Source organism: Vanellus vanellus, assembly GCF_965231255.1.
Source record: "Vanellus vanellus genome assembly, chromosome: 5".
Classification (NCBI taxonomy): Eukaryota; Metazoa; Chordata; class Aves; order Charadriiformes; family Charadriidae; genus Vanellus; species Vanellus vanellus.
Window position 1 is genome coordinate 72,225,038 of NC_138910.1, and position 24,814 is coordinate 72,249,851.

General features: G+C 39.2%; 1 protein-coding gene across 6 annotated transcripts; it reads right to left on the reverse strand.

The window, feature by feature from the left end:
- Positions 1-278: 278 nt before the first annotated feature.
- On the reverse strand, positions 279-24,814 carry MKNK1 (MAPK interacting serine/threonine kinase 1). Of its 6 annotated transcripts, XM_082484175.1 has the most exons (14): positions 24,648-24,814; positions 20,964-21,071; positions 16,981-17,223; positions 15,988-16,085; positions 14,454-14,533; positions 12,935-13,008; positions 9,432-9,536; positions 6,329-6,384; positions 5,655-5,750; positions 4,505-4,699; positions 3,703-3,867; positions 3,050-3,093; positions 1,858-2,113; positions 279-1,407 (listed from the first exon to the last, which is right to left on the reverse strand). In XM_082484175.1, the coding sequence occupies exons 3-13, from the start codon at positions 17,168-17,170 to the stop codon at positions 1,885-1,887; spliced, it is 1,332 nt and encodes a 443-aa protein (XP_082340301.1). In that variant the 5' UTR covers positions 17,171-17,223; positions 20,964-21,071; positions 24,648-24,814; the 3' UTR covers positions 279-1,407; positions 1,858-1,884. The 6 variants fall into 6 exon arrangements, with proteins under 6 accessions (XP_082340301.1, XP_082340303.1, XP_082340302.1 ...); XM_082484177.1 differs by having other exon boundaries at positions 279-2,113; positions 16,981-17,079; XM_082484176.1 differs by having other exon boundaries at positions 279-2,113; positions 3,050-3,090.

A 24,814-nucleotide genomic window follows, 5' to 3' on the forward strand; every position in this document is an offset into this window, starting at 1 on the left:
TTCCTGAACTCAACTGGCCCTCAGTTATCTGATTTCTTATGAAGGTCAAAAAGATCACAGGATCCCTTCCAGCCCTCTCTGTGCAGTCATATTTTTATTTTACCTCAAGTAAGACAAGATTACAGGAGACTCCAGAGACTGATAAAGCAATACAGCCAAAGTAGTATGCTTAGTCTTCAGAGATTTAAATTGTCTTAAATCCAATGTCACACAGAGTAATTCTCTATTTTCATATGTCACCAAAAATCAAGAGGAAAAAACCACACAGAACTGCCAAATGTGTTAAATCCATAACTTAAAACATTTTAATAAAAACAAAGCAAACTACATTTCATAATCTGTCCACTGGCACAATGTATAAAAACTTTTAAATAACAACTTTAATATTAGTCACAAAATACAGCATGTTGTATAAAAATAGCTGTTTGCACACTGCTAAAAGATAATGTAAAACCGCTCTGAATAGGCCATGCAAAGACATTCAGCTTTGACCTTTCAATTTCCAAGCACTTGCTGGATCTGCTACTTCATTCCTTCTCCTGCTTGGAGGGTTTTGTGCTGGCACTTGGGGGCCTCCTCCTCCCCCTCTCAACCCTGCACACAATGCCCTGGCAAAGGGTTTCAGAAATGGCTGAGGAGTTTAAGGTGCATCAGGTCGGGCATCTCAGCGGCCCAATTTTCACAGCTTACGTTTCAGAAAGTGCTCAACCTCCATGTCCTTCTCCATGGACACCTCACCTTGGTCACTCAAAATCTTCAACTTCTCAGGCAGCACCCTTCCAAATTACTCCTGAACCCTGGTGCACCACAGTACTAAAATTGGAAACGAAAATCTAGACATTCAGCTCAAGACCACTGCAGGAGGCAGAATGCATTTTTGCACAGATGTACCTCTGCATTTGATAATCCTAAATTATTCACACACCAACATTCACTAAAGTCTGTCCATTCACATTAAGAACTCCAGGTAACACAGACAAAAGGACTCAGAAAAATATGTGTTTACAGAAAGGATGGTATAACTGACGGTAGCATTAATGTAAAAAAAAAATCAGATACTAAGTATAAACTGTTTACATAACAGCCTGTTATACTGTGATTATCAGACTTCAGAATGTAACTGCCAGATAAGGGGACACACTGGAAACAAACAAAAAAGATGATATGGAGTACATTTTAGTTAAGAACAAAAAGACATCAAATAAAGAAATAACTAGAAATAACTAGCTTTCATCCCACATGCTGGCAGACAAAGTATCAACAGGACAGAAAAAACAACAGGGTCCTCTTCATCTCTACAAGCCTGAGCGATCCTTGCAGCTTTCCGGTATCATCCTCATACAATTTAAGCCAAATGAAGGTGATGGAGACAGAGATCCACCCAGTCATCATCATTGTTTCCTGAGTCTACAGAAAGAGAGAAGGGCACTGCTGGTTGAAAACACTCCCTGTGCTCACACTAGCAGTGGAACCTTGCAAGATGTACCATTAAGAAGAGCAGCCATAGGTAGTGAGAGACTTAATGCTCTGCCAGGCAAAGCAAGAAAGTGTTGGTTGTTTTTTTTTTTTTTCCTGGTGTCTCCAAGTTCGCATTTTAAAGCATGCTCTTCTAAGAAAATAAGGAAAGCTTAGTGATTTATTACCTCAGATAATACAGCAGCAAACTCATCTTCACTAGTTTAAAAAGATCAGTTAAATTATCTTAATGCACCAAATCTGACAGGCAAACAACATTCCCATAAAAAGCTGTCCCCTTAAAGTTACAAGTCACATCACAAGAGCAAGCTTCTAATCGAAGAGTCAGAAGCAGAGAAGCTTTTATCAGTGTTGAAAATCCAAATAAGAACACAGGCTGACCTTGTCAATCCATAGCAAGAAAGAAGTTTAAAAGGCTTTATGGGGAACTGGCTGAAAGTCACTGTTTTTGGTGGCGTGCGTCATTGCTCTGCGCTTGGCGAGGCGGGACTTGGACGGAGGAGAAAGCTTCATGGAGCACACGGCATGGGCAACGTTCTCCGGCTCTGTGCTGAGTTCATTCTCATGCTGCGACAACTGGCGGTTAAGGGCTATAGCCTCAGCAGCAAAAAGTGTCAGGTCTTTTGTGCTACTGTTCCTTTCAAGGGAAAAGGAGCAAGCAGTTACAACACATGCAAAGAGTCACTTCACCTGGTTACCCTCACAGCAGAATATCTATTTCCAGGCAGTTTTATTTCTCCTATCAAAACATCGATACAGCAGGGAAAATGACAGGTTAATATTTGCACCTCTCCTCATTGTGAGGACCAGCAATACATAACAAAAACTCTCTGGGATTTTGGAAACAGCTGCAGTTCTAATCCTCGTTCTGCTAAGGACTCCCCATGTAAACCCAGGAACCCACCTGAGATGCCATGCTTAATTTCCACATGTTAAAAAAGGTTGGGCACATGGGGCAATACTATTTTCTTTCTTCAGAGAACTGCAATCCCACTATAATTGCACATCTGGCCTAAGGAAATGCATTTCTGATTGGAAGAACCACCTGGAATCGCCAGTGGCAGACATGGAAATAGAAACAGAGATGTGTGACTCAGGCTCTCTGGCATACAGAATCTGCCATCAAATCACTTTAAATGAGGTTTGCCCAGCTCACAGTTAAATTGATACTGTGATTATCACCAAGTACAATAGAAGCCAGGCCCAAGTCTGTGTATATGATGATTATTCACCCATCAGAACGTAGTCTCTTTGGATAACGCACGCCTTTATGCCTTTATTCCCCTCCTGGGCAGCAAAGTGCCAAAACCATCATTATTTCCCGTTTAAGATTAGCACTGCACCACAAGAATCCTTTCCAATGCCTTTCCCACAAACAAGCAAGACTAGATCATAAAGAAAAATCAGAGCTTTAATATTTCTGATGTTCTTAACTAAATCAGTGCTGTACATTTATGAAGTGCACTCTCAACCAGGGATCTTACCCCCTGATTTGTCACCTATCTCTCCCCATTCTTTCAGTAATGATTCTTGGCCAAGTTTACAGACATTTAAAAAAAAAAAAAAAAATTACCTTTGAAGAACTTGAGGGGTAGGTAATCCCCTTTCAGGAGCCTGCTAGAAGAAGCAGTTAAGAAAAGTTAGTTACATATTAGCAGCTTTCCCAAGACAGAGTGATAAAAAAAACAGGCGACTCCCCCAAATCTTTACAACTGACGGATATTGCATATCCGTTCACTGTGGGTTTACAAGTCACATTTCAAAATTCATCTCCCCTCACAAGAAGATAACACACTTCGCAGGTACAGGACTAAAGCTTTGGAAGCTTTCGAGAGGGTGTATCCCTTCTTTCCTGCACTGGGAACACTAAAGCAAAAGAGGACACTGCTGTTCTTTTAAAACCGTATCTACCAGCATTCTGCATTACTGTATTAAAGAGTAACATAGTAATTAATGTACTGCAGTGCTTGGTATTCACAAGAAAGCCATTTAAAAATGCATAAAGCAATAATTAAAAGAAAAACTTAAAGCTTGACAGATTCATCCAAGTATTTCCCACACAGAGCTCCAGAAAGAATAAACCCACCGTGTATCGCTTAATTAATCAAGATAAGAGCACTAAAACATGCAGTGACTCTAGCAAAAGTTCAGAGACAGGGAACAGCTTGTTTGTCACTTTGGAAGAAGAATAACCCTTTAGAAAAAAATATAAAGATGGATACATACTCCTTGAACCCATGAATGTTGCAAAACTTGAGCAGCACTAAGTCGTTCTTTGGCATCACGAACCAGCAACTTTGAGATGAGATCTTTGGCCTCAGAGGATATATGCGACCAGTCCTTGTCAGGAAATTCATACTTGCCTTCCTGAATGCTCTCAAAGAGCTTGTTCTAGTAAAGGAAAAATTTCTTTAATTCAAACAGCAACTAGAGTGCAACCAGAAGACTTCTCAGGTGGGATTCTTCTCACTCAATTTTATCCACTTAATGGGGTGGGTGACAACTGAAACCATCCAGTCTCCTTATGGAGTCAATGGAGAGAGACAGGCAGCTCCACAGAGTGATTCAGTGCAACCTAAGATGGACGTGATACACAGTGTGCAAAACACATCTTCTCCCCTACCCTCCCTGTAACAGCGCAGCCAATGCACCCAGGTTATCAGAGACTCTCCTGGGGCTCTACTTTTATCTGAGGAATTGTGATGACTGCCATAAACCAGGTCAAGAATTACAGAATACAGGAGGATTGTGGGGTGGAAGAAAAGGATGAGGAGAATCTCCGAGATCTCACATCAAGAGGAGAAAGAGGCAGTTGCCAAACCTTACTTTAGAAAGACACAGCATCACTCAACTTTTATATTACCACCCTCACTTCGCAGTGACAGCTTATCCTCCCAGATAACTGGTCAGGTTACAGACACAGCTCTTCACTGCTGGCATTATGGCAAGTCTTACACCTCATAGGTGTGCGTTTAGCCCATGGGGCAAACTACACTCTCCCACATCTGCCTAGGACACGCGCATTCACCTGGCAAACTCTGCAGACTTCTCCTCTGTCCCAGCCACAGTCCGTGCCACAGTTACCAACAAAAGGGGGGTAACCACTGAGCATGATGTATAGAATCACTCCCAGGCTCCAAAGATCACATCGCTTATCATAGAATGTGGCCTCCTCTGTGAAGACTTCAACCACTTCGGGTGCCATGTATTCTGCTGACCCACACTAGGAAACCAAATTCAAGGAAGTTTCAAAAGGAAAGTCAAATCAAAACAAGACTCAGGTTTGTCATTCTCTTTGTAGTAGGCAGCTTGGTCTAAAAGCAGAATCAGGCATTGGGGACTGCTGAAGTTTACTGCTGGCTTTCACTGCAGGTCTCATTTTGTTAAGCCAAATCTTAACTGCTGCATCCATCAAAGGTTAAATGGAAATCGCCAAGAGCTTTGAAACATTTTGTAAGCATACTGCACAGAAAAAATTTAACACATTTCAGGTTTAAGGACTACAGAGGCCTAACAGAAGGCAAAAGAGTCCCTACTGTTCTTTAGCAGAATCATAAGCTGTTCCATACGAATCTATGATCCTTTATACAGGGTCAAAATACTAATTTGCATATTTCAGGTTTCTAAGTCTTACCCATTAAGTATCAGACTTTTCAGAAAGTAAACAAGTATACCATGGGAGGTGATATCCATAAAAGACTCCTGCAAAACTGTCAGATTTTAATTTCACAGTAACACCAAAAGCATAGCACTGCAGTTTTCCAAATTCATGTGTATTACAAAGACACACACCAATTACATTGCACTTAGCTCATGAGTCTTAGCTACAGAACCAAAATATGGGGAAACGAACACAAAACTAATGTTCAAACTCTGTCCATAAGCACACAGAAAACCTCCACAAAAAGCTTCCTCGTTTGATGGGGTAAGAGACAAATAGGATCAAGGTGTTACATTCTGGCTAAGAGGAAAATTAACACGATGAGTTCCTGTGCTTTCGTATATTTGTTCTACGACTGGGAAACCAAGACAGTATTTACCACACATACACCCGCCTTAAATGAACTATCCACCACTGGGTGTAGTTGCAGTAAGCCCTCTGGAAGCTCTCCTCTGGAGACAAGAAAATTATTCTATCGTAGAAGAGAAAAAATATGAAGCCACAGTAGGCCTCTTACCGGCGTTGTTAATTCAGGAGTAGTTATTGGAGTACACGCACTGTTCAGCTTCACCCCGCTACCAAGATCAAAGTCACATATTTTTACTGGTGATACCTAAAAACAAGGACAAAACAGTAAGAGGTCCAGAAGACTAGGGCTAATGCAATATACATGAATACTGCGACACATGAAAACCCCAGGACAAAACCCAAGTTGTTCTAGCAGGAGGACTAGTGAAACCCAGTCTCTTAAAAGTATGTTCCACTCCTTGCATTTGCCACCTCTGTCCCAGTTGTTCCCACATCCCCAGCATCTGGCCCTATTACATTCATTTTTTATTTGGCTAGGCAAGTGCCAGTACACACTGGGGCGGTTTGGGAACTGTATGTAAGATGACCAGCTGGCCTGTAGATGTTGCTTGTCCATCTGGGTACTGCCTCAGAACAGATGAGGTGCTAAGTTGTAATTGCCATGTCCTCTGTAAGAACAGCTGGCTTGTTATCTCCTAGCCAGATGCACGCATTTTTACATCTCACAGAAGAATTTAGTCTCTTTTGGGCTTCAATTGTATTAAGTTTAGTTGAAGATCACTAATGGGTTCAAAAGTATTCGGAAGAGAAAGAATGTGAGGGTTGTCTTTGGAAACCAAGTTAAAACATACACTTCAGAAGGTTAAGAGACAAGAGTAGTACCTTGTCTGGAGATTCACACAGGATGTTTTCAGGCTTCAGGTCCCTGTGAGCAATACCTAAACAAGAGTACAAACGTTCATTAGAGAAGATACTCTCCTGTTTTATTTCTCATTACCTCTCTTTATTAGAAGGTGACCTGCAAAATATTCTAGGCCTCAGTTTGCTACGCAGCCCCCCCTTAATGATACCGCAAATGAATGAATTTCAAAGTGTATTTGTTAAAAGTCACTGTTGCATCCTGCTATGCCTCTATCATCCTTAAATGTATATGAGAGTCAGTCAAGCAAATAAGAACCTGCTAACACTGGAACTTTTTGGCTTAGCCCAAATTAATTATGTTAATTAAAACCAGCTTATTAAGATGAATGACCTGTAGGAAAGTTTACTTGTGTACACAGTTTAGTCAGAAGATTTCTGTGCCTTCTACAGTAACGTTCTTTTTTCCAAAGGGATCAATTGGTGGTTTGCTGAACTCCTACCAGCACAAACAATACCCAAGACATTCTCCCCCCAAAAAAAAACCCAAGTTCCCAGCTGAAAATATCATCCCTTTAACAGCAAGGTACATATTTATTCCTGAAGTAAAATAAAAATTAAAAGGGTATGGTTGGAGACGCAGAAGAAAAGGCCAAAGGAGAACAACAAGAGGGCTTCTACATTCATTCAACTGCTATCAGAATAGGCAAACCCAATAGGGAAATGCAAAGTTATCCACCTGTCAAATTCACAAGCAAAGGTGGCTCTATATTGTTAAAGCCATTCTTCAAATGCCTAAATACACAATTTCTGGAAGTTCTCCATTTAATATGATCAAACTTAATTGGAAGGGAGAAAATGAGAACCAAAAATCAAACGAGCAGCTTGGCTGTAACGTAACTGCACTTTACCTTTGCTTAAAAAAATTACACTCCAAGTACACTTGATACTACTTTAGAGTATAAGGAAAAAAAAAAACCACACCAAATTCTAGGTAAGGGAGTTTCAAATGTCTTTTCTACAGCACACTCCACAAGACATAAAATATAACATTAATAGCATAGCACTGATCTAAAGGAATCTGAGCTTTCATAATGATGCAGTTCACATTGCTTATGCATGGAAGATGGGAAACATCAGAAATGATGATGGCCCACGCTGACCTCTACAGCAAGGCTGACAAAACTCCCAACAGTTGGCTTGGCTTGCAATGCAAAACCCAACAGCACTTTTTTGTATTATAGTTTAAATTCAAAAGTCTGATTATATAACATTTTATTCTGCAGTTGCACACAGCGCTGAGAAAAGAAAACAACTGCCTTTAAACGCTCCTCCAGTGGATTATTAGCAATAAAGCACACATATCCCAAGTGGGTGTAAGGCAATATTATGATCCAGCTGAGTTTTAAGCTACTCCTGGCAAAAGAATTAGTTGTCCTCATTCAATTTCTTTTTAAAGCATCTAGCTATAGCACTTTACTGTTAAGCTGTGCAATAAAACTGCTCTAATTTCCTGTTTATTTTAGTGTTCTGTATGCTACTTACTAATTATTTTAACGTCACACTGAAGAACCATAAGGAGAACAATAAAATGGGGATGGTGGTGTAGCCGATTCTGCAAGCCATGTCCCTGCTGCACCAATTCAAAGCAAACAACAAGAAGTGGATTGCTGCTCTAAAGCCATTTTAATGAATTACTGCCATCTTGTTTGGGGAAAGAGGAATTAAAACTAAAAGCTGAGAGAGAACTACAGAAAGATATTAGCTGAGTCAATGTTAAACTTTCTTGAACAGTGTTCCTAGACTTTCAGCTGTTAAGCAACCTACTATAGCCCAAACACATCAAATAAGTATTTCTCCGCATGTTCAGCATAAGTTTCCTCTTCCTTATTTGCCTCATATCTCAAAGTCAAAGTTTTCTAAACACAGGTATTCAAAGAGTACATTCTTTGCAGACTTAAAGTTGAGTTATCGCATAGACAGGCTATGAAGATTATCAAGAATCTTAATTCAAACTAAGTTTGTTTCCACATTCAAATGAACTTCTGATAACAGAGTCACAACATGTGACAAGACCCATATTCCTCAGGTTTACCACTTTCTTTATTCCTTATCAATTGCTACACTTGTCTTTTTTTTAACCTATCGAGGTACCAATGTTGCGATTCCACCTCAAGCACGTAAGCCATCCTGTGACTTCGAAGTAAAGCCTGTAATTAAACATTTATTGGACTGTGGTCAGTAGTAAACAACTTAGCAAACGTAGATGTGCTGAGCATCTGTAAAACCAGGCTAATCATAATGGCAAAATGAATGGAGAGAAAAGTTTATCAGAATAAATAACCAATAAACGTAGCCTCCAATTACATGCCATTGTATTCAGAGGTAGTCACTGTAATCAAATGAAAGCAAACATTAACTGAAGCTGCTTAATCTATGCAAGACCAGATAATCACAAGATAGCTTTAAAATCTTTCGTATCATATTCATCACGAACATATACTCTGGGATGACCATAATGCACACAGATATTTTGAAATGAAAAAAAATAAGTACTCCCAAGTAGAAAAAGCAACAGGAAAACATTTGAACATAAAAGAACTCTCTACAAACAGAGCTGCTTTTAAACCTGAGCAAATCTTTAATGAAATGAGGACACCTTCAAACAAGGATTATGGTTTACTTTTAGGTCTTGCAACCCAACAGTGGGGGCCTAAATGTGGAGATCAAAAGCTCCTACAAAGAGGTCTCATAACCAGCAGAAATTTTGGATAAATGCAGAAAAGCATCTCTGTAGACCCAAAAGAGGAGGAAATTAAAAAGAATATTATGGCCCTTTTGAATAACCTTTACATGGTAGCTTAAGTAACAAGAACAAGCAAACAGATTCAACCCTAATGTTAATTCTCCCTGTATGCCAGTTTTTCTTCTTCAAAAGGCTGTATCATCTTAACACAGCTGATTACTTAAACTACCACATTATGAAAATAATATTATAGAGGAAAACAGCATCTGGCATTGCTGTAAATAGAAATGCTAGCAAAGGTTGACGACTTACAGATAAAAAGTGCTCCATAATCTAAGTACACAATATGAACTAGTAAAGATGGAGACAGCCTTCTCTCACCTTTTGTATGAAGAAAATCCAGAGCAGAGGCAATATCTCTCACCACTTTGCTAGCTTCTCGTTCATTGAAGTGCTTCCGCCTTTGTATATGGGCCAGGATTGAACCTGTCAGAGGAACAGGTGAAAGGGAAAACCTTAGTATGAATGCTGCCTGGGCTGAGAAAAGGCTTTGTCAATACAAGGATAAAAATGCAACAGCCACTACTAGTCTGCCACAAAGGGAGAACTGATCTCAGTGTGAACAGGGACAGAAGTAATTTAGAAAAGTTATTTGCAATTAACGCTCTGTCCTAGGATGTTTATGTGGCAGAAATTGAAGTGTCACCATCCCATGTTTTCATATGAAAATAGCCTCAGAAAATAATTATGAACTAGCACCAAGTATCATGAACTGATAACCTCATTTCTCATATTTTATAACAGCCTTTCACAGCAGGCAACTTCTGTGGACTGAACAGGGGAATGACTAAGAAGAAAAAGGTACAACTGAGCAGCTTCAATACTTAGGAATGCTAAAGCATAATTTTCAAACGCTGCAGCCCTCTAGTTTAAGCACAGCATGAGAGGTAATCATGTTTTACTGCCCCAGCATGACTGGTCTGTTTTCCATACTGTGAACGATAGAGACTTGCTAATAGTACTAGTAAAACTCAAACATCAGCTAAGGATGTACACAGCACTTCAGTCCACCCTTCCCCAGGTCACAGGTGGCCATCCTTGAATTAACTCTCCTCATATTATGCAATGTGACAATTGAAACCCTGCACTTAAAGTCATGTATACACATTTGTTGTCTCAACACCATCAAAATAAAAAGACATTCTACCTTTAAATACACAATAAAATTCCCAGTGACATTAAGGTAAGACTCATACACTGACTTTAGCCCAAATTTGCGCAGGGACATGAAACCTGACAAAAGAGGTCTCAAATATGAACATACTGAAAGACTGGTAGCTTGTAGGCAGAGCTCTTCTAGTATCCCTTTAACAAAGGATAAAGGGAGGTTTGATTCCTTATCTTCTTTAAGTGAATTCCATCAACCTTCTCAAAAGATTAAAAGTGTCTTTAAAAAAAAACAGTTAAACATAGTTCACAGAGATCCAAGCCCACTAAATAGCCTTAGTACTGTCTTTCATCTTCTTACCTAGAGGGGTATATTTATAAAAACAATCAGGCAGACAAATTCAAGAAGTAACTACATTTGTTATTAGCCCCCAATACAGTAAACATTTTCTATCTCAGGTGATTTCATTTTTATTCTTCAGTTCTAGATGTGGAAGGAAACCTCCCTGTCTATTGTAGTAATTCCTCTTCTTATACCATCAGTGCTGCTACTGCTCCTCCCCAACGAGGATTCAGAGAGGAAACAGGAAAGACAGTTAAAAAGAAGAAAGATGGACAAGAGAGTCTTTGGATATGCTTTGATATGACAAGAGACTCCAGACGTGCACAGATATCCTGTGTCCAATGGGTTGAGGAAGGCCACTTTGGACCAGGTTATCAGATTTCAAATACAGAAGGTTTCCCTTGCCAAAAACAACACTTTCTAGTTTGCTACAGATTTCTTACGGGCACAGAGTTCAAAGGGTTTCCCTGGTATAGTTGTTCTTCACAGCTTTAGAAAGTAGTAACAGTTCTTGAATGTTTCCATCCCTGTGGAAAAGACCCCAGACTTAGCAGGAAACAATACTGAGACACCTGAAGTGCTCATTCCACTCAGCCGGTTTATTTCAGATTACCCTTCTGAATAGTGCTGATGTTCCAAACTCTCTCAGCTAAGAATTATATCAATATCAACGAAAACATACTCTGTACAGATTTTATATTCAGCCCACATACAGGAATCCCACAAGCAGAAAGAACAGCAGGGCACTCCTGCCACAGTCATTAGCACCTATTCAGTATTCAGAGAGAAAGGATGGTATAGCACCTCCCAAAATGCATTTCAAAGATAAAAAAAAAAAAAAAAGGAGGAAAGGACTCTTAACTCATGCAAGTTCAGTATAATAAGATGGATTTTAACGCTTTCAATTATATGATGCTGTCAGGCAAGGATATTAAACAGTTCCTGCATATCACAGTGAACTGAACGCAGCTAAAATGGGAGCAGAGCTCTTTCAGTTACCACAGCTACAGGAAGGCAAAGCAGAAAATGGAAAGCACAAGTTATGCCCCAACATTGTAGGTAACATCGGCCTCAGACTGGAGTTACTAAAGTAAGGCTTGCATTTAAGATTCATGTTCTCATTCTTGCCAGCTACACTGCTTACGTTAAAATCTGTAGTGTATCAGAAGCTGGTCTGACCCCTAATTCCCACTCTTTCCTTCTTCAAACCCATATACTTAACATTACAAATGCTGAAATTTCTCAAAGAGAAAACTACCCTCAGCCCTAGCTGACCACTGTAAAAACAGTAGATAAGAGAGGGAAGAAGATGTAGCATTATTATCCTCTCAGCAGCCATGCAAGTACACTGACAACCACAGCCTCACAGTCAAAGAGGGTTAACTAATGAGAGGATGTGGAGATGGGAAAATAGACAAATGCAGATTCATCTCAATCGAGCCCTATTATAGCTAATTTGTCAGAGAAGTCTGTGCATTAAAGGGAACAGCGTTAGAGGAAACTACAATGAAATGATGCAGTAATTTTGAGGGAAGGTAAACAAAAGCTTTTACTTAAGAAAAAAAGAATTAAGTCCTTTTTTAAAGAAGTTCTGCATCTATACTGAAAGAATTTGCATTTCTTGCACATACGGTTTGCTAATGAAAACTTTCTTGACTAGTGACAATAGATGATGCTTTATGGACAGAAGTATACTCCTTCAGAAACTCAGTTTTTCTTTGGAGGGTGGGCCACGCTTTTAACTGCTGGTTTTGCACAGCCATGCAATTAATGGATACTATAATTATGCTCAATGCAGACAGATGTGAGAAAGTCCACAAAGTGTTTGAGGCAGCCTTCTCATTCTCCAGGTGAGTGTTAAATGCTGGAGACCAGTGACCACATATGCTCAATTGATTGGCCCTCAAACAGCCACAGGCAGACTGCTTCACAATTACAGCAACCTCAGGCAGAAGAAAGAGGTTTTTCCCAAAGGTGCTCTGTGAGTTTCAGGAAACTAAGTCAATTCTCCACCAAGGGAAAATGCTACCAGAGTTTATAGAAGCTGCATTAAGATCATGAATAATACCTGACATACTGTGTGTCTCCTATTGCCTGAAGGTACTGTGACCTACTAACTATATTCCGAAGCTTCCATTTTAATAGACCTGACATTTCCATCGCTTAACTACAAGAAAGGGATTGCAAATGTATGACCAGACCCATCAATATTCAAGGATAACCATACTTCAAGCTGTATATATTATTTCCTCTACTACTTCTTTGTCTTAAAATTCTCAAGCATTTAAAATAAGCTCTTCATTTTCTACTTTAAAACACTGAGACAAACAGGACCAAGATGATTCAATCGACAAAGGCAGTTACTGCATGGTACCTCCTCGCAGCTTCTCAAAGACAAGGTAGTATCTTGTGTCATCTTCAAAAAATTCTATTAACTCCAAAATGTTCCTTTAAAGAAAAAAAAAAAAAAAAGAGGGGAAATAGAAGAAACAGGCACAGAGTGTAAACAGAGCAATGAAGAGTTTCAGCATGGATAATAAAGTGCCAGAAGAAACCAAAAATAAAAGTTTTAATTAAACAAGTTGCTTTGGTTGCCTATGGCATTAAAACCACATTTCCAACTCACACTGAAATTTAAGGGGGGGAAACAGGCCAAACACCAAAATCAGACAGGATTGCGAAAGAGTTCTGCTACCACTCAATTGACAGGAAGATAACTGGCAATAGTTTGTATTTAATAATTTAGAACATTGCATTTGTGCTGAAGGCAAGAACAACAACAAAAAAATTAAACCGGCAGTCTTTCTCTCTAGAAATCACAAGGCAGAACACACAGGGCTCGAAGTAGACAGGCATCTGTCAACGTGACATTAAATCCAGTGCCTTAGTTACCATTTTTAGACTAACTAACCCCTGTTTAGCTAGTGTATAGTCTTTGCAGCACAAACACCCCATGATGCCTTGAGAATGTCAAATGCGTAAGTTCACATTTTCTGTATGTAGAGTACACAAAATTCAAATTCTCCATGAGGTCATGAGAGCTCAAGTTTTTCATCAGTTGTGTACTAGATGACCATATGCTCTCAGCCACACACAGAGCAGAGATATAATCTGCTTCTCTATAGCACAACTGAAGCCCACAAGTTTGGTAAACAAGTCTGTTTTTAAATTATCTTTAAGTGTTGCACTAGAAATTTGTAAAAAAGGCTCAACATAAGCTGTGCAACTGTAGTATAAGTAACAGCTGTTGTATATATTCTAGATTAATAGAGATACATCCAAAGGAACAGTTTCAGAATTGGCTTAAACTCATGCGAGCATGCTCCGCTGGCTGCGTAGCTCTTTCCTCCTTTTCAGACACAAGTAGCAGCTTTAAAGTTGCTTCATCCTGTGGCTATGTGAAGTAAGCACACTTCCAAATGAAAACAAAATTAGCTTTTGGCTGATCTAAGAGTTCCCAGTGCAAAAGCAGGAAGGCTGACACAAAGAGAAGGGCAAACCACATGCAAAGGAAAGGAATGGCAATACTATTCCATTCAACAGCAGCTGGTATCAGGTCAGCTTTTGCTGATGGTGAAATGACAGGGGAAAGGGTCAAAATGTTAATTCCCCATTTGGACAAAAGCCATGCATCACTGAAGTACATTCAGGCTACACTGGCCTGGTTGCTAATTGAGTTATGCAATCTTTAATTTGTAAATATTTCCCTGAATTTCAAAGGTAAGAGAAAGGGAAATTCTTATTTTGAACAGTAGGTCAAGTCTAAACGTCAAATGGTTTTAAGGAGACTACTGTAAGTCTCCTAACCTAGTCACACATAAGAGGCTTTAAAAATTGAAAAAAATATTCAAGATACTTTAAATAAACAAACACACACGAAACTCCATACTTACTTGTTACCCTGACACTGGTACAGTGTTTCTATTTCACGAAAAACCCGACTCCGACTATGCCCAGCATTTTTTTCAATGATCTGTGGAAAGAGGTAGAGCTTGTATTTAAAATAATACTGCAGGAACTGTGCATGTGGCTCTGGAATTAGATACCTGATCTAAAGCTTGAATCTCAGACATGTCCATCAGAGAGAAACAACCACATCTGCTTGTTTAATTCCTCATCTGTCATCTACTTAGTGCCAGCAGAGCTCCGAAAGGCATTCAAAGGACAAGAGAAATGAGGACAGGAAGAGAAGAAAGGAACTAAATCCACATGTTACAGAGTCACTGGCCAGTTACCACAAGCTTTTTCTTGCATCACTTTAACTCTGCAATGTGCAGAAAAGGATATCCTTTGGCAGCCTAACAAAAATAGATTTGAGTCACATCAGACCTTGAACAGTCAAAAAGAAGAGATTTGTCATTATAGGCATTTAAGTAAAAAGTACTAAATTCACAATAACATGAGTTAGGCTCGTAGTGCAAACTTCGTGGAGACTCGATAATAGGACTTAACATATTCAAGAAAACATACATTCAATCTCAGAGCTCTTCTGTACTGCCATCAGAAATCACCTTCCTTCACACATTCCTCAGACTGAAAGAGGACAAGGGCCTTCCACAGAGGCTGAGACTGAATGATGGCTACGTGAACTGAAAGCTCATGACATTACTGCAAATACTACCACCATCTCTATTCAGTATCTGTTTCTCATTTTTACAGCCAGAGTTCTCCAGTAAAATAGGCAACCATTCACCAATACTACATGGGACTTGGTATCTGATCACGCCTAATTCATAATGTAACTGTTTGTTTATTCCAGACTTTCAGCTTCAACAATTCTACAAAGTACACACACAATTATAGCATCTATAGGACTAGATTTTAAAGGGGCTTAAAATTCTCTGCCTATGTTTTTTGCAAAAGAATCAAGCATAAAGCTTTCCCATTACTATTATTTATGTTTGTAATTAAATGGGGGACTCAGGATAACCACAAATCTGTAAATGGGCCCTAACACTTAATATAATGGTATTACAGAAGATTCACCTCTATCAAAAAAATAAGAGACATCTTTACATGAACTAGTGGCAGTAACAGATGCTCTCTGAACAGCATTCTCAAAAGCTTGTATATTTGGTAGGCCATGCTAGACAATGACTCAGCCTCTTCTTTTGTAAGAAGAAATAAAAACTGGTAAGACTACAATAAAATTAGGACATGAGAGGAAAGCCTGCCCTGAGATCTAATCATCACACAGTCATTTACTGTTTGTGAATTCTATCTGCTACCGATAGGCCAGTTCACTCAAGAGGCACAATACTTAAGGCAACAGATATCTCAATCGTTATAAAGCAGGCTCATTTCAAGCATCAAAAATTTTCTAAAAGCTTTTGCTATTTCCCACTCTATTACAGGCTTTCACTGAGATACTAGGAGGGAGAAGATGCATTACAGATAGAAGAGATACTGCTTTTATTCTATACTTACTTTTACTGCATATTCTTTCCCAGTTTGGAGGCTGACAGCACCCTGAACTTTGGCATATGCTCCCTCACCAAGAAGCTCAGCAGTCAGCTTGTACAAGTCTGCCGAAGAAATCCAACAGAAAGGACACATTAGCCAAAGCACTCCAGTGAATAACATCAAGACAAGCTATTTATCTGATGAGCACCCCTCATATGACAGCAACTGAAAAAATCCCTTGGTAATGAAGACAGAAAATAGATGTATGCAATATTAAAGTAGACATGCCAGCCTTAATTATGCCTCATTTTTCACTTTTCCCCTTCAAGTTCAAGGAAAATTTAAAGTAGACTTCATTCCAGCATCAGAATTACAAGAAGAAACATTATTTGTTCATAGAAGAAACATTTTATTTCTCAGTAATTTTTAGGACCTCATCCACCTTCCCTGTCTTCATGCAAAACTCAGAACCAATTTTCTCAGGGGGAAAACATTTCATTCCTTGATCAGAAAATGCCTACTATATAAAAATGTACTGGCAGAGACAGTGGTTTAAGTATAACTGAAATTTGAGTGTTTAAACCTAGAAGACTGCTACCATCTTGATTTGCAATGTACCTTACAATGCTACTTTCTCACTAGGAAGTTCTATGCTGGTCAGTTTTGTCACACCGAACTGTATTTTACCTTCAATGCTTCACAGCATTTGTGCTCATATCTATTCAATTAAAACATTTTGACATCAGCACTGTTTCTACAAAAAAAAAAAAAAAACAAAAAAAAAAACACCCAAACCAAAAACAAAACACCAAACCAAAACAGACCACCAGATTATGAATAGGACTCAGATTTCAACATTAAGAGAAGAAAAAGAGACTGAAGACTGAAACATGGAGGATAACAAAAACCTGAAATCTTAACTTATAACGTTGCCAAAAAGCAACGTTTAGCTAAGAAAACAGAACAGCAGAGGCAAAGCTGACCACTACAGCTGAAAGCTTAGAAGTTACCACCAACCTTCAAACTTCCCAGGGACATGATCTGTGGCTCTGGTTCTTTTTTTCTTTTTCCTTTTCCCACTGTCTGCTATGGGGAGAGGCTGACTGCTGACCATCTCTGTGTGGCAGAACATAAAGGTGCCTTTAACACAACCAATTACTTTAAGAGAAAACGAACATTCTCTTGTTTCTCTTCTTGTCTTCATCATAGGCTGCCATCTCTCTGTAGGCTGCCATCTCTCCCCCAAATATCAGAGGAAACCTAAAAAGACAATTTGGGTGCTAATTAACAGCTCTAGGGAGGTTTGATAAACAAATGTAAAAACAGAAGAAAGTAATGATGCATCTATACTGAATCCTCCTCTCACAGTAAGGCAAAGCATGGGAATAACCACCATGAGCTACCCCCAACATAACACATGCCCCGATGCAAGACAGGATTTACAGCCTTCACAAGGACATTATTCTTTGAGCTATTCTACTGTTTTAACAAGTAGATTTTTTTCAAGTCATCTTATGAAAATGAGCTTCCAAAACAGGAGGAAGCTGTGGGAAAGTTTCAAACAATACGGTGAAACAAAACAACCACAGGAGTTAACAGGTCAAAGGTGCTATCTAGGTCAGTTTATGCTGCCAGAAGGCCAAAAAAAAAAAATCATTTCTTACAGAACCATAATGTGCCTTTCTAAACCACAGATCAGTGGATAACTTATGCTCCAAAACAAGCAGTGGTTATGGCATTTAGGTATTTTTTCCTGTGTTACTAGCTACAGATATTACAAGAGCTTAGTCAGAGATAACAAGTCACTGATGCAAGATAATATGGCAGAAAAAGAAAAAACATTTCCATATTCTTATGGAAGGCCCAAATAAAAACATTGCCATATGCTTCCTCTGACAGAGGCTGCTTCATACAGCTGACCTATCTCCAAAAAGGTTAAATGATTCCACAGTATACTCACATGAGCACTTCTCCACAACACCAGTCACATCCTGCCAAGTTGGCCCTAACAGTTAAAAATCATGCCTCAAAGTCTTCTAAGGCAGTAGCAAAGCACTGCTAAAATATTTTACAGCCAGGAGGATTTTGAAGGAAATTCACAATTAAAGATCTTGTACTACAGAAAAAACTAAATCTCCAGAAATAGCATAATCATAACAACAGTGGTAATGAAAGAAGAGCAAGCCCTAAAAACAAAACCAAAAACTTTCCTGGCAATTCTCCTTTAACAGACATCCTTTGCGAATAGCAGTTTTTCTGCCTTTCACTGTTTCTAAAGTACTCTTAAAACACAGGAGAAGCTCTGAAGCCAAAGATATTACACACCAATCTACCAATACATGAAATACTTTTTCTTTGCTTCATTGTATTTTTCTTGTCAATATCTGTCAGTAATAGCTATTATGAGCGTCACTTAAATTTTCAGACAACATGTGAGTTCTAAGACAAGTGCTATTTTGAAAGCCCTTTCTCTTTAACAACATACTGAAACACTTAAAAATGTATCACTCACTCTCAAGATAATAGTAAATCCTCATTTTCAAGTTTTAAGCAGAATGCATTAAGAAATCATCACGATGGATGACACATGTGAGTTCTCAAATACAGTAAGAAATACAAAAATATACATTTTACCAACTTCTGAAGCAACAGCTTCTTTTTAACTCAAACTGACACACCTACAGTTTCAAATTTTAATATAAAGAGAAGGCCAGCCTTTGACAGCAAGTTCCAGCTCTCCCTGATTTCAATTCAGCCTATATTAGAAGTTATTCAGAACTGGCATCAAAATGACACATATGAAGCTGCCCGGAGATAGAGCTGGTGTGCTTGAAGGAAGTGCTTTATTTTCAGAAGGTGTCAAAGAAGTCATTTTAATGACCTGACCTTCTGCAAGTCAACAAGTCATACCTAGACAGGTTCTACTCAATTTCAAATATTACATAGTTTCAGAGCTTGTAATAGACTAAAAATTATAAAAAAAACATGAAAAGAGATGAATCCTGCATCTTAGCACAGCCGACATATTTCTTCACAACAATCTCCTGCACTCTACCAGTTGGCTGTATTTACTCTGGTGTTTAATAACTCACCATATTATTTCAATTCCCTTTAGTCTGACTCAATTCCTAAATTATAGAGAACTGCTTCCTTGAAACCAGGAAGTTCACTAGTCATATATACACAAACCAAATTACTGAAAAGCTGATGTTTTCAACCTATAGCCTTGACCAAATTTGCTATGACATGCATGAAATGTTTGCTAAATTAGGTTCTTATTACCCTTCTCGTCTATTTCACATCATTGTGTAGTTCACTTCTGTCAACACAGCTTTTCTTTTAGTGGTATCACAGCTTCATTCTCATTATTCACTTTGTTACAACAAACCAGTACTTAAGTAACAGCTGGTATGGCAAGAAGATGCCTTTAGCCCAGCCAAATGCTTTAGAGGTTTTTCAAGCTTTCAAAGAAATATTTGTGTTTCTGTGACTGTATACCAGCATTTCTGATGACACTGAAAGACCGTGTGCCTCAACCATCCAAGCAATGCTGACAAGTTTTGCATACTGCAGGAATAGCTCTGGTGACAAGGACACTGTGGGCTCTGAGGAAGTCACCCTCCCAGACAGATAGCTCAGAGACTGGATGAACCACTCTGGAGAGAAACGGCCCACGGTCACGTCAGGTCCAAGATGAAGGTCTAAATGTTGTAATTTTAAGGCTATTTTACAATGTGTTCTAAAGCACTGAACCCCTGTTTCCACCAAACCAACCCGTCCACCTATTTTATAGTCTATTCCGGCTGAATGCAGGGAGGTAGGAACTTGGTGTTCAGAGCAGACTAGCCAAACCTTTGATAATACTCCAGATGCAGAAGTGCTCTTTGTGTCCAGTTCTGAGCTCCCCAGTTCAAGGAGGACAGGTAACTGCTGGAGAGGGTACAGAAAAGAGCTACAAAGATGATTTAGGGGATTGGAACACATCTCTTCTGAGGAAAGGCTGAGGGACTTGGGTCTTTTTAGTCTAGAGAAGACTGAGGGGGGATCTTATCAATGCTTATACTTAAAGGGAGGGTGCCAGGGGGATGGGAAAAGTCTTTTTTCAGTGGTGCCCACTGATAGGACACGAGGTAACGGGCACAAACTTGTGCATAGGAAGTTCCAGCTTAACATGAGGAAGAACTTCTTTACATTGAGGGTGGCAGAGCACTGGCACAGGCTGCCCAGAGAGGTGGTGGAGTCTCCCACTCTGGAGACATTCAAAACCCGCCTGGACACCGTCCCGTGCAACTGCTGGAGGTGACCCTGCCCTGTCAGGGGGCTGGACTAGATGATCTCCAGAGGTCCCTTCCAACCCTGACAATTCTGTGATTCTGTGATAACAGTCAGACTGTTCTCTGAGAGAATACTGTCGGACTAGCAGTCTATGAAAAGCTGAAGAAATAGGGTACAGTTCAAATTCTGATCTGTCCTTTTCTAGTCAGGTTAGGATTATTGCTCACAGGTAATGTAACCCAGCAAAACCCATACTGCAAGCAAAAACAGAGCAAATTTCTGTCTTAGCTGCAGTCTTGTTGAAGTCCTGTATATTATCATCATCGTAACACAGTGTTGAGGCAATATTTAACATACATATTATTCAGAGCCTGTGTAGGAAGGTATAGTTACAGCCTTTCCTTTTTGCTATTGTGGACTTTACAACTATCTTCAAAAGTATGAACAAAAGCACTTGTCATAAAGAACACTTGCAAGCAATGCCAAGTGAAGAGGAAAAGGAACAATAACCATGTTTCACTTAATCCAGATCTTAAATCACCTTCATCTTGTTTCCTAACATTCCATATACAAACATGCCAAAATCCAATATCCAGTCATAACTCCCTTCTCATTCTAATCTGCTTTCCTAAGGAAGGAAGGGTATATTTATAAAACAAGCATACACATGTACAGGAAACACTTGGACAATACAGTAGAGATGCCTTTTTCTATTAAGAAGATACCTTGCTTTGTGCGTTTGAATTCAATGGAAGAAAGCAGTTTAAGCAGACAGTCCGGGTACTACCACCTGCTTCAAAACTGCGTCTTGCTTGAGCCAGGTTGTTCTGCAGCTGAAAAGGAACACACTCACATTTACATCCAGAAATCACATAAACATTGTTACATACATTTGGGTAGGGCCCAGAGTCTCAAGAGATTGCAAAAACCTGTTGTGCCAGGCTTCATGTGAGCACACAGCAAGAGCACACCCCTGCATTAAAGACTTTATAACTCTTAGGTACAGAATGCAAAACACAGTGTTATTTCCAGGGCTCCGGTCATTTCATCTGAAGAGGAGACCCGCTCGTTACAGTCTTGCAAAAACAATGGAGGCATTTATGGTGTTCGTTAGTTCTTGTTGTTATACCACTGGAGAACCATAACAAGTTTAGATATAAAATACAGAATTACTCTTAACAAACAAGAACTATCATACTCCTAACCTAGATCAACACTCTGCCAAAATAGAGCACCACAACTACAGCCATAACAGCACCAAGTTAAACCATGTCTTGAAAATGGTGCGGAAGGCAGCCAAACAGGCTCCAACAGAGCAGGAGCATCAGAAAGCATTTTCCATACCTAAAAATCTTCTCCTGAGAACAGGTACTGAATTCACTCCTAGCAAGTGGCAAATGACACAGTGATGTTCAGATAACACCATCTGAAGAAAAGAAGAATTGGGAGCCTCAAATAAAGCCTTCTGTGGTTTCACATAGGACAGCCACAACCTGGAATTCAATAGATCAAATAAACTCAAACCTGATGTGCTGGCACAGGACGCTTTCAGACCACTGAGGTGGTACCTAAACAGCTGCAATTACAAAAATATTACTGTTCCACAGATAATGCAAATGCAAAGGTTTTTTATTCAGACCACATAAAAGCCCACCAAGATCTCTAATGAGGCTTCTCCAATTGAGATTTAAAAATACTATTTTGACTAACTGAACAACAACAGGCAGACCAGTCTGCACCTCCCAAACAGCATCCAACTTCTCAGCTGATCTACGCTTATTTTCAAAGACATTGTTTATTTGTTCAAACAGCTACCAACAGATTCAATAAAATAGTTAGGCATGAGTAGGTCCCTCGATTCCACAAGCATGACATACCTTTGACTCTCAGACTTCAAATCTAAAAGTATGTGCTCAAAACTCAAATAAAATAAAAAAAGAAATAGAAAGTTAAGTCACTTTAACGATTCAGACATTCAGTTTTGAACAAAGAAACAAAACGGAAATAGACTTCAGTCTCATTTTCCTCCTAACTTAGTTGCTCACATAATTCTTGGACCTCTCCTTCTCAAGAAACACTTTGATTCCTGTAGATTTGCCTCATAATGAAACAGGAGTCACTCAGCAGATGCCAATTGTGCCAAAACCTGCTAGTTGCAAAACGCTCAGAATAATCAAAGCTACATTTATAAAGCGACTACATAGTGATTAACTGTGCTTGTAACGTTACAGATCAAGAGAAACACAATTTGAAGAGGAGGGAAACCCAATTCTTTAGGACAGCCTTAACCCAGTCAAATCCAGAGACAGATTATTTTAATACTCAATCTATTGCCTTAAGTAAGAATATTAATTTAAAATTGTAAGAAATGAGCATTCTTACAGGTCATTCATCTTTACAGTTGCTTCCCATAATTCATTCTTAGCTGTCAGTTACCTTCTCATCCCACCTACAAGAAAACTTTTAGTATCATTTAATTCATTAAGCTGAATTATCCATGAAGGAAGAGGAACTTATAAACATTCCAACATCTTCCCAATAAGACACAGGAGCATTAACATTTTATAATGAACACCCAAAAGTCCACAGGAAGCCTGAGCAACCTGATTTCATGAAAGAGCAAGTCTGAGAAAAATTATCAATTCTGCCTTGTCACAGGCATTACTTACTGTAACACCTACACAGCATAATAGCTGACACCATCCTTCTAAAATCCCTCACTCTGTAGAAAAGGTTACAGCAACCTTTTTCTTTAACTCTGTGCTTCTAAAAGTGTGACAGAAGGGAATTGCAGAGAGAAGACCAGGATCACCTTATCTTCTGTGTACACAAGTTGCACAATCTAACGTTCTGTATTCTCAGCTAGCCACTTCCCTTGCAAACTAAGCATGGGGTTTCTGAGGTTGAGTCAAATCCTCCAGCAATGGGTGGATCTCACTTTGCAGGATAGCATATAAAGTTATTTCAAATAGATTCCTCCCACCCCAATTTATTACTTCACCATGATTACTACTGGGGAATCGGGGAGAACCTTAATGGAGAGGAAAGCACACACCATCCTTTTTCCTCTCCTGTTGGGAGAAAATAGCGTATTTTAGCACACATGCCATAGATGTGAGATCCTCTGCTGAGGTCTGCCTATGTTCACATCGATGCACATGCATTTCTTTAAAAGCATTAGTTATCATTCAAATGACAGCGAAAGAACTGTTAGAACTGTTACCATCCCCACTGGAAAGACCACAACAAAAGGCAAACAAGACAAGTGTGTGGACCCTGCTATGAGTTAACAAGTAAGGATAACAAATGAGACTGAAGATGGCTTAAAAACACACAGTAATCTTTTTAATTTCTTGTTCTAGGACAACATGCTTCTGAAGCAGCCACATGGATGAGAAGACATAATAGGGTGTATTTCACAGGGCTAACAAATAAGCACAAACAGTAAGACCTGTCAGGAACAACATGGCATACACACTGGTTGTTGCACTAAAGACCATCTTCCCTCCTTCCACATACAGGAGTACAGCCAAACAAGATACTACTGACCTCTGGTAGACAACTCATATTTAGGAGCTTCCGTCACAGTGCAGTATGAACTTGGTTGCAAAATTACTTTAAACTCCAGATCACACACATTCTAAATAACAAAAGTCCTTGCAACAGTACTTTGACTCAACTAACCAAAGCTTCTCTGACCCCTAGAGCACTTTTAAATTAAGGAGATATAGAAGGCAAGTAAGTTCTGAGGGCCACTTACTAAACAGTAAGCTGCTTACTCTCTTCTACTTCTGATGGCATCAACAACTTTCAGAAGACTGCCTCTGCATCACCAACTAGCTACTCTAACCCCACTCAGCTCTCTTGCTAGTTTTCAAGTCTAAACCAAAAGAAAAACGTCTTAGAAGACAACATTTAATTTCAAACAGATACAAGATAAGCATTTCCTGCTCTTACTCCACACCCTACAAATGATCAGATAATAGCATTTGTCACTGGAAAAAAAGCTACATACTCCCATATTAGCAAGCAGCCTTGTTTGGAAAGGTTAATCTCACTAAATGTGTTTTTAAAGTTTGAAGCAAGACTGATTTTTCTTTCTTTTCCCCTCCTCTGTGCTTTCAACTCTAAAATGAGTAGTCATTAAACTCCATTGCATTTTCACATTTGATGTCACATAAAATGTGTACCAGTGTTTTAACATTTGTTACCAGGAAGGTACTGGGAGGTGAGAGGAAATTCCTCATTGCAGTAAATACCTTTTCTGAAAGCATTAAGGAGTACTGATACAGCATTCATACCATGAAATAATGTCATGATGGACAATACTCAATGTCAAGAAACTTTCAAGTGTGCAAGACACCCAAATCCACCCTACCTGGAAGGCTGCCAATACCAAAACCAATTACCTTTAAAACTGCAGTGGAAGAGGTTCAGCTCTGCAAGTGTATTTTTCCTTGCTTCCATCCAGCGCGTGGAAGGCATGAAGAGGAGTACTGCTTTGAAAAAAATGCCAAACTGTAGTTCTTCAAAGTTATCAAAATATATATCAATCTTCCCAAGCTAATCGCAGGGC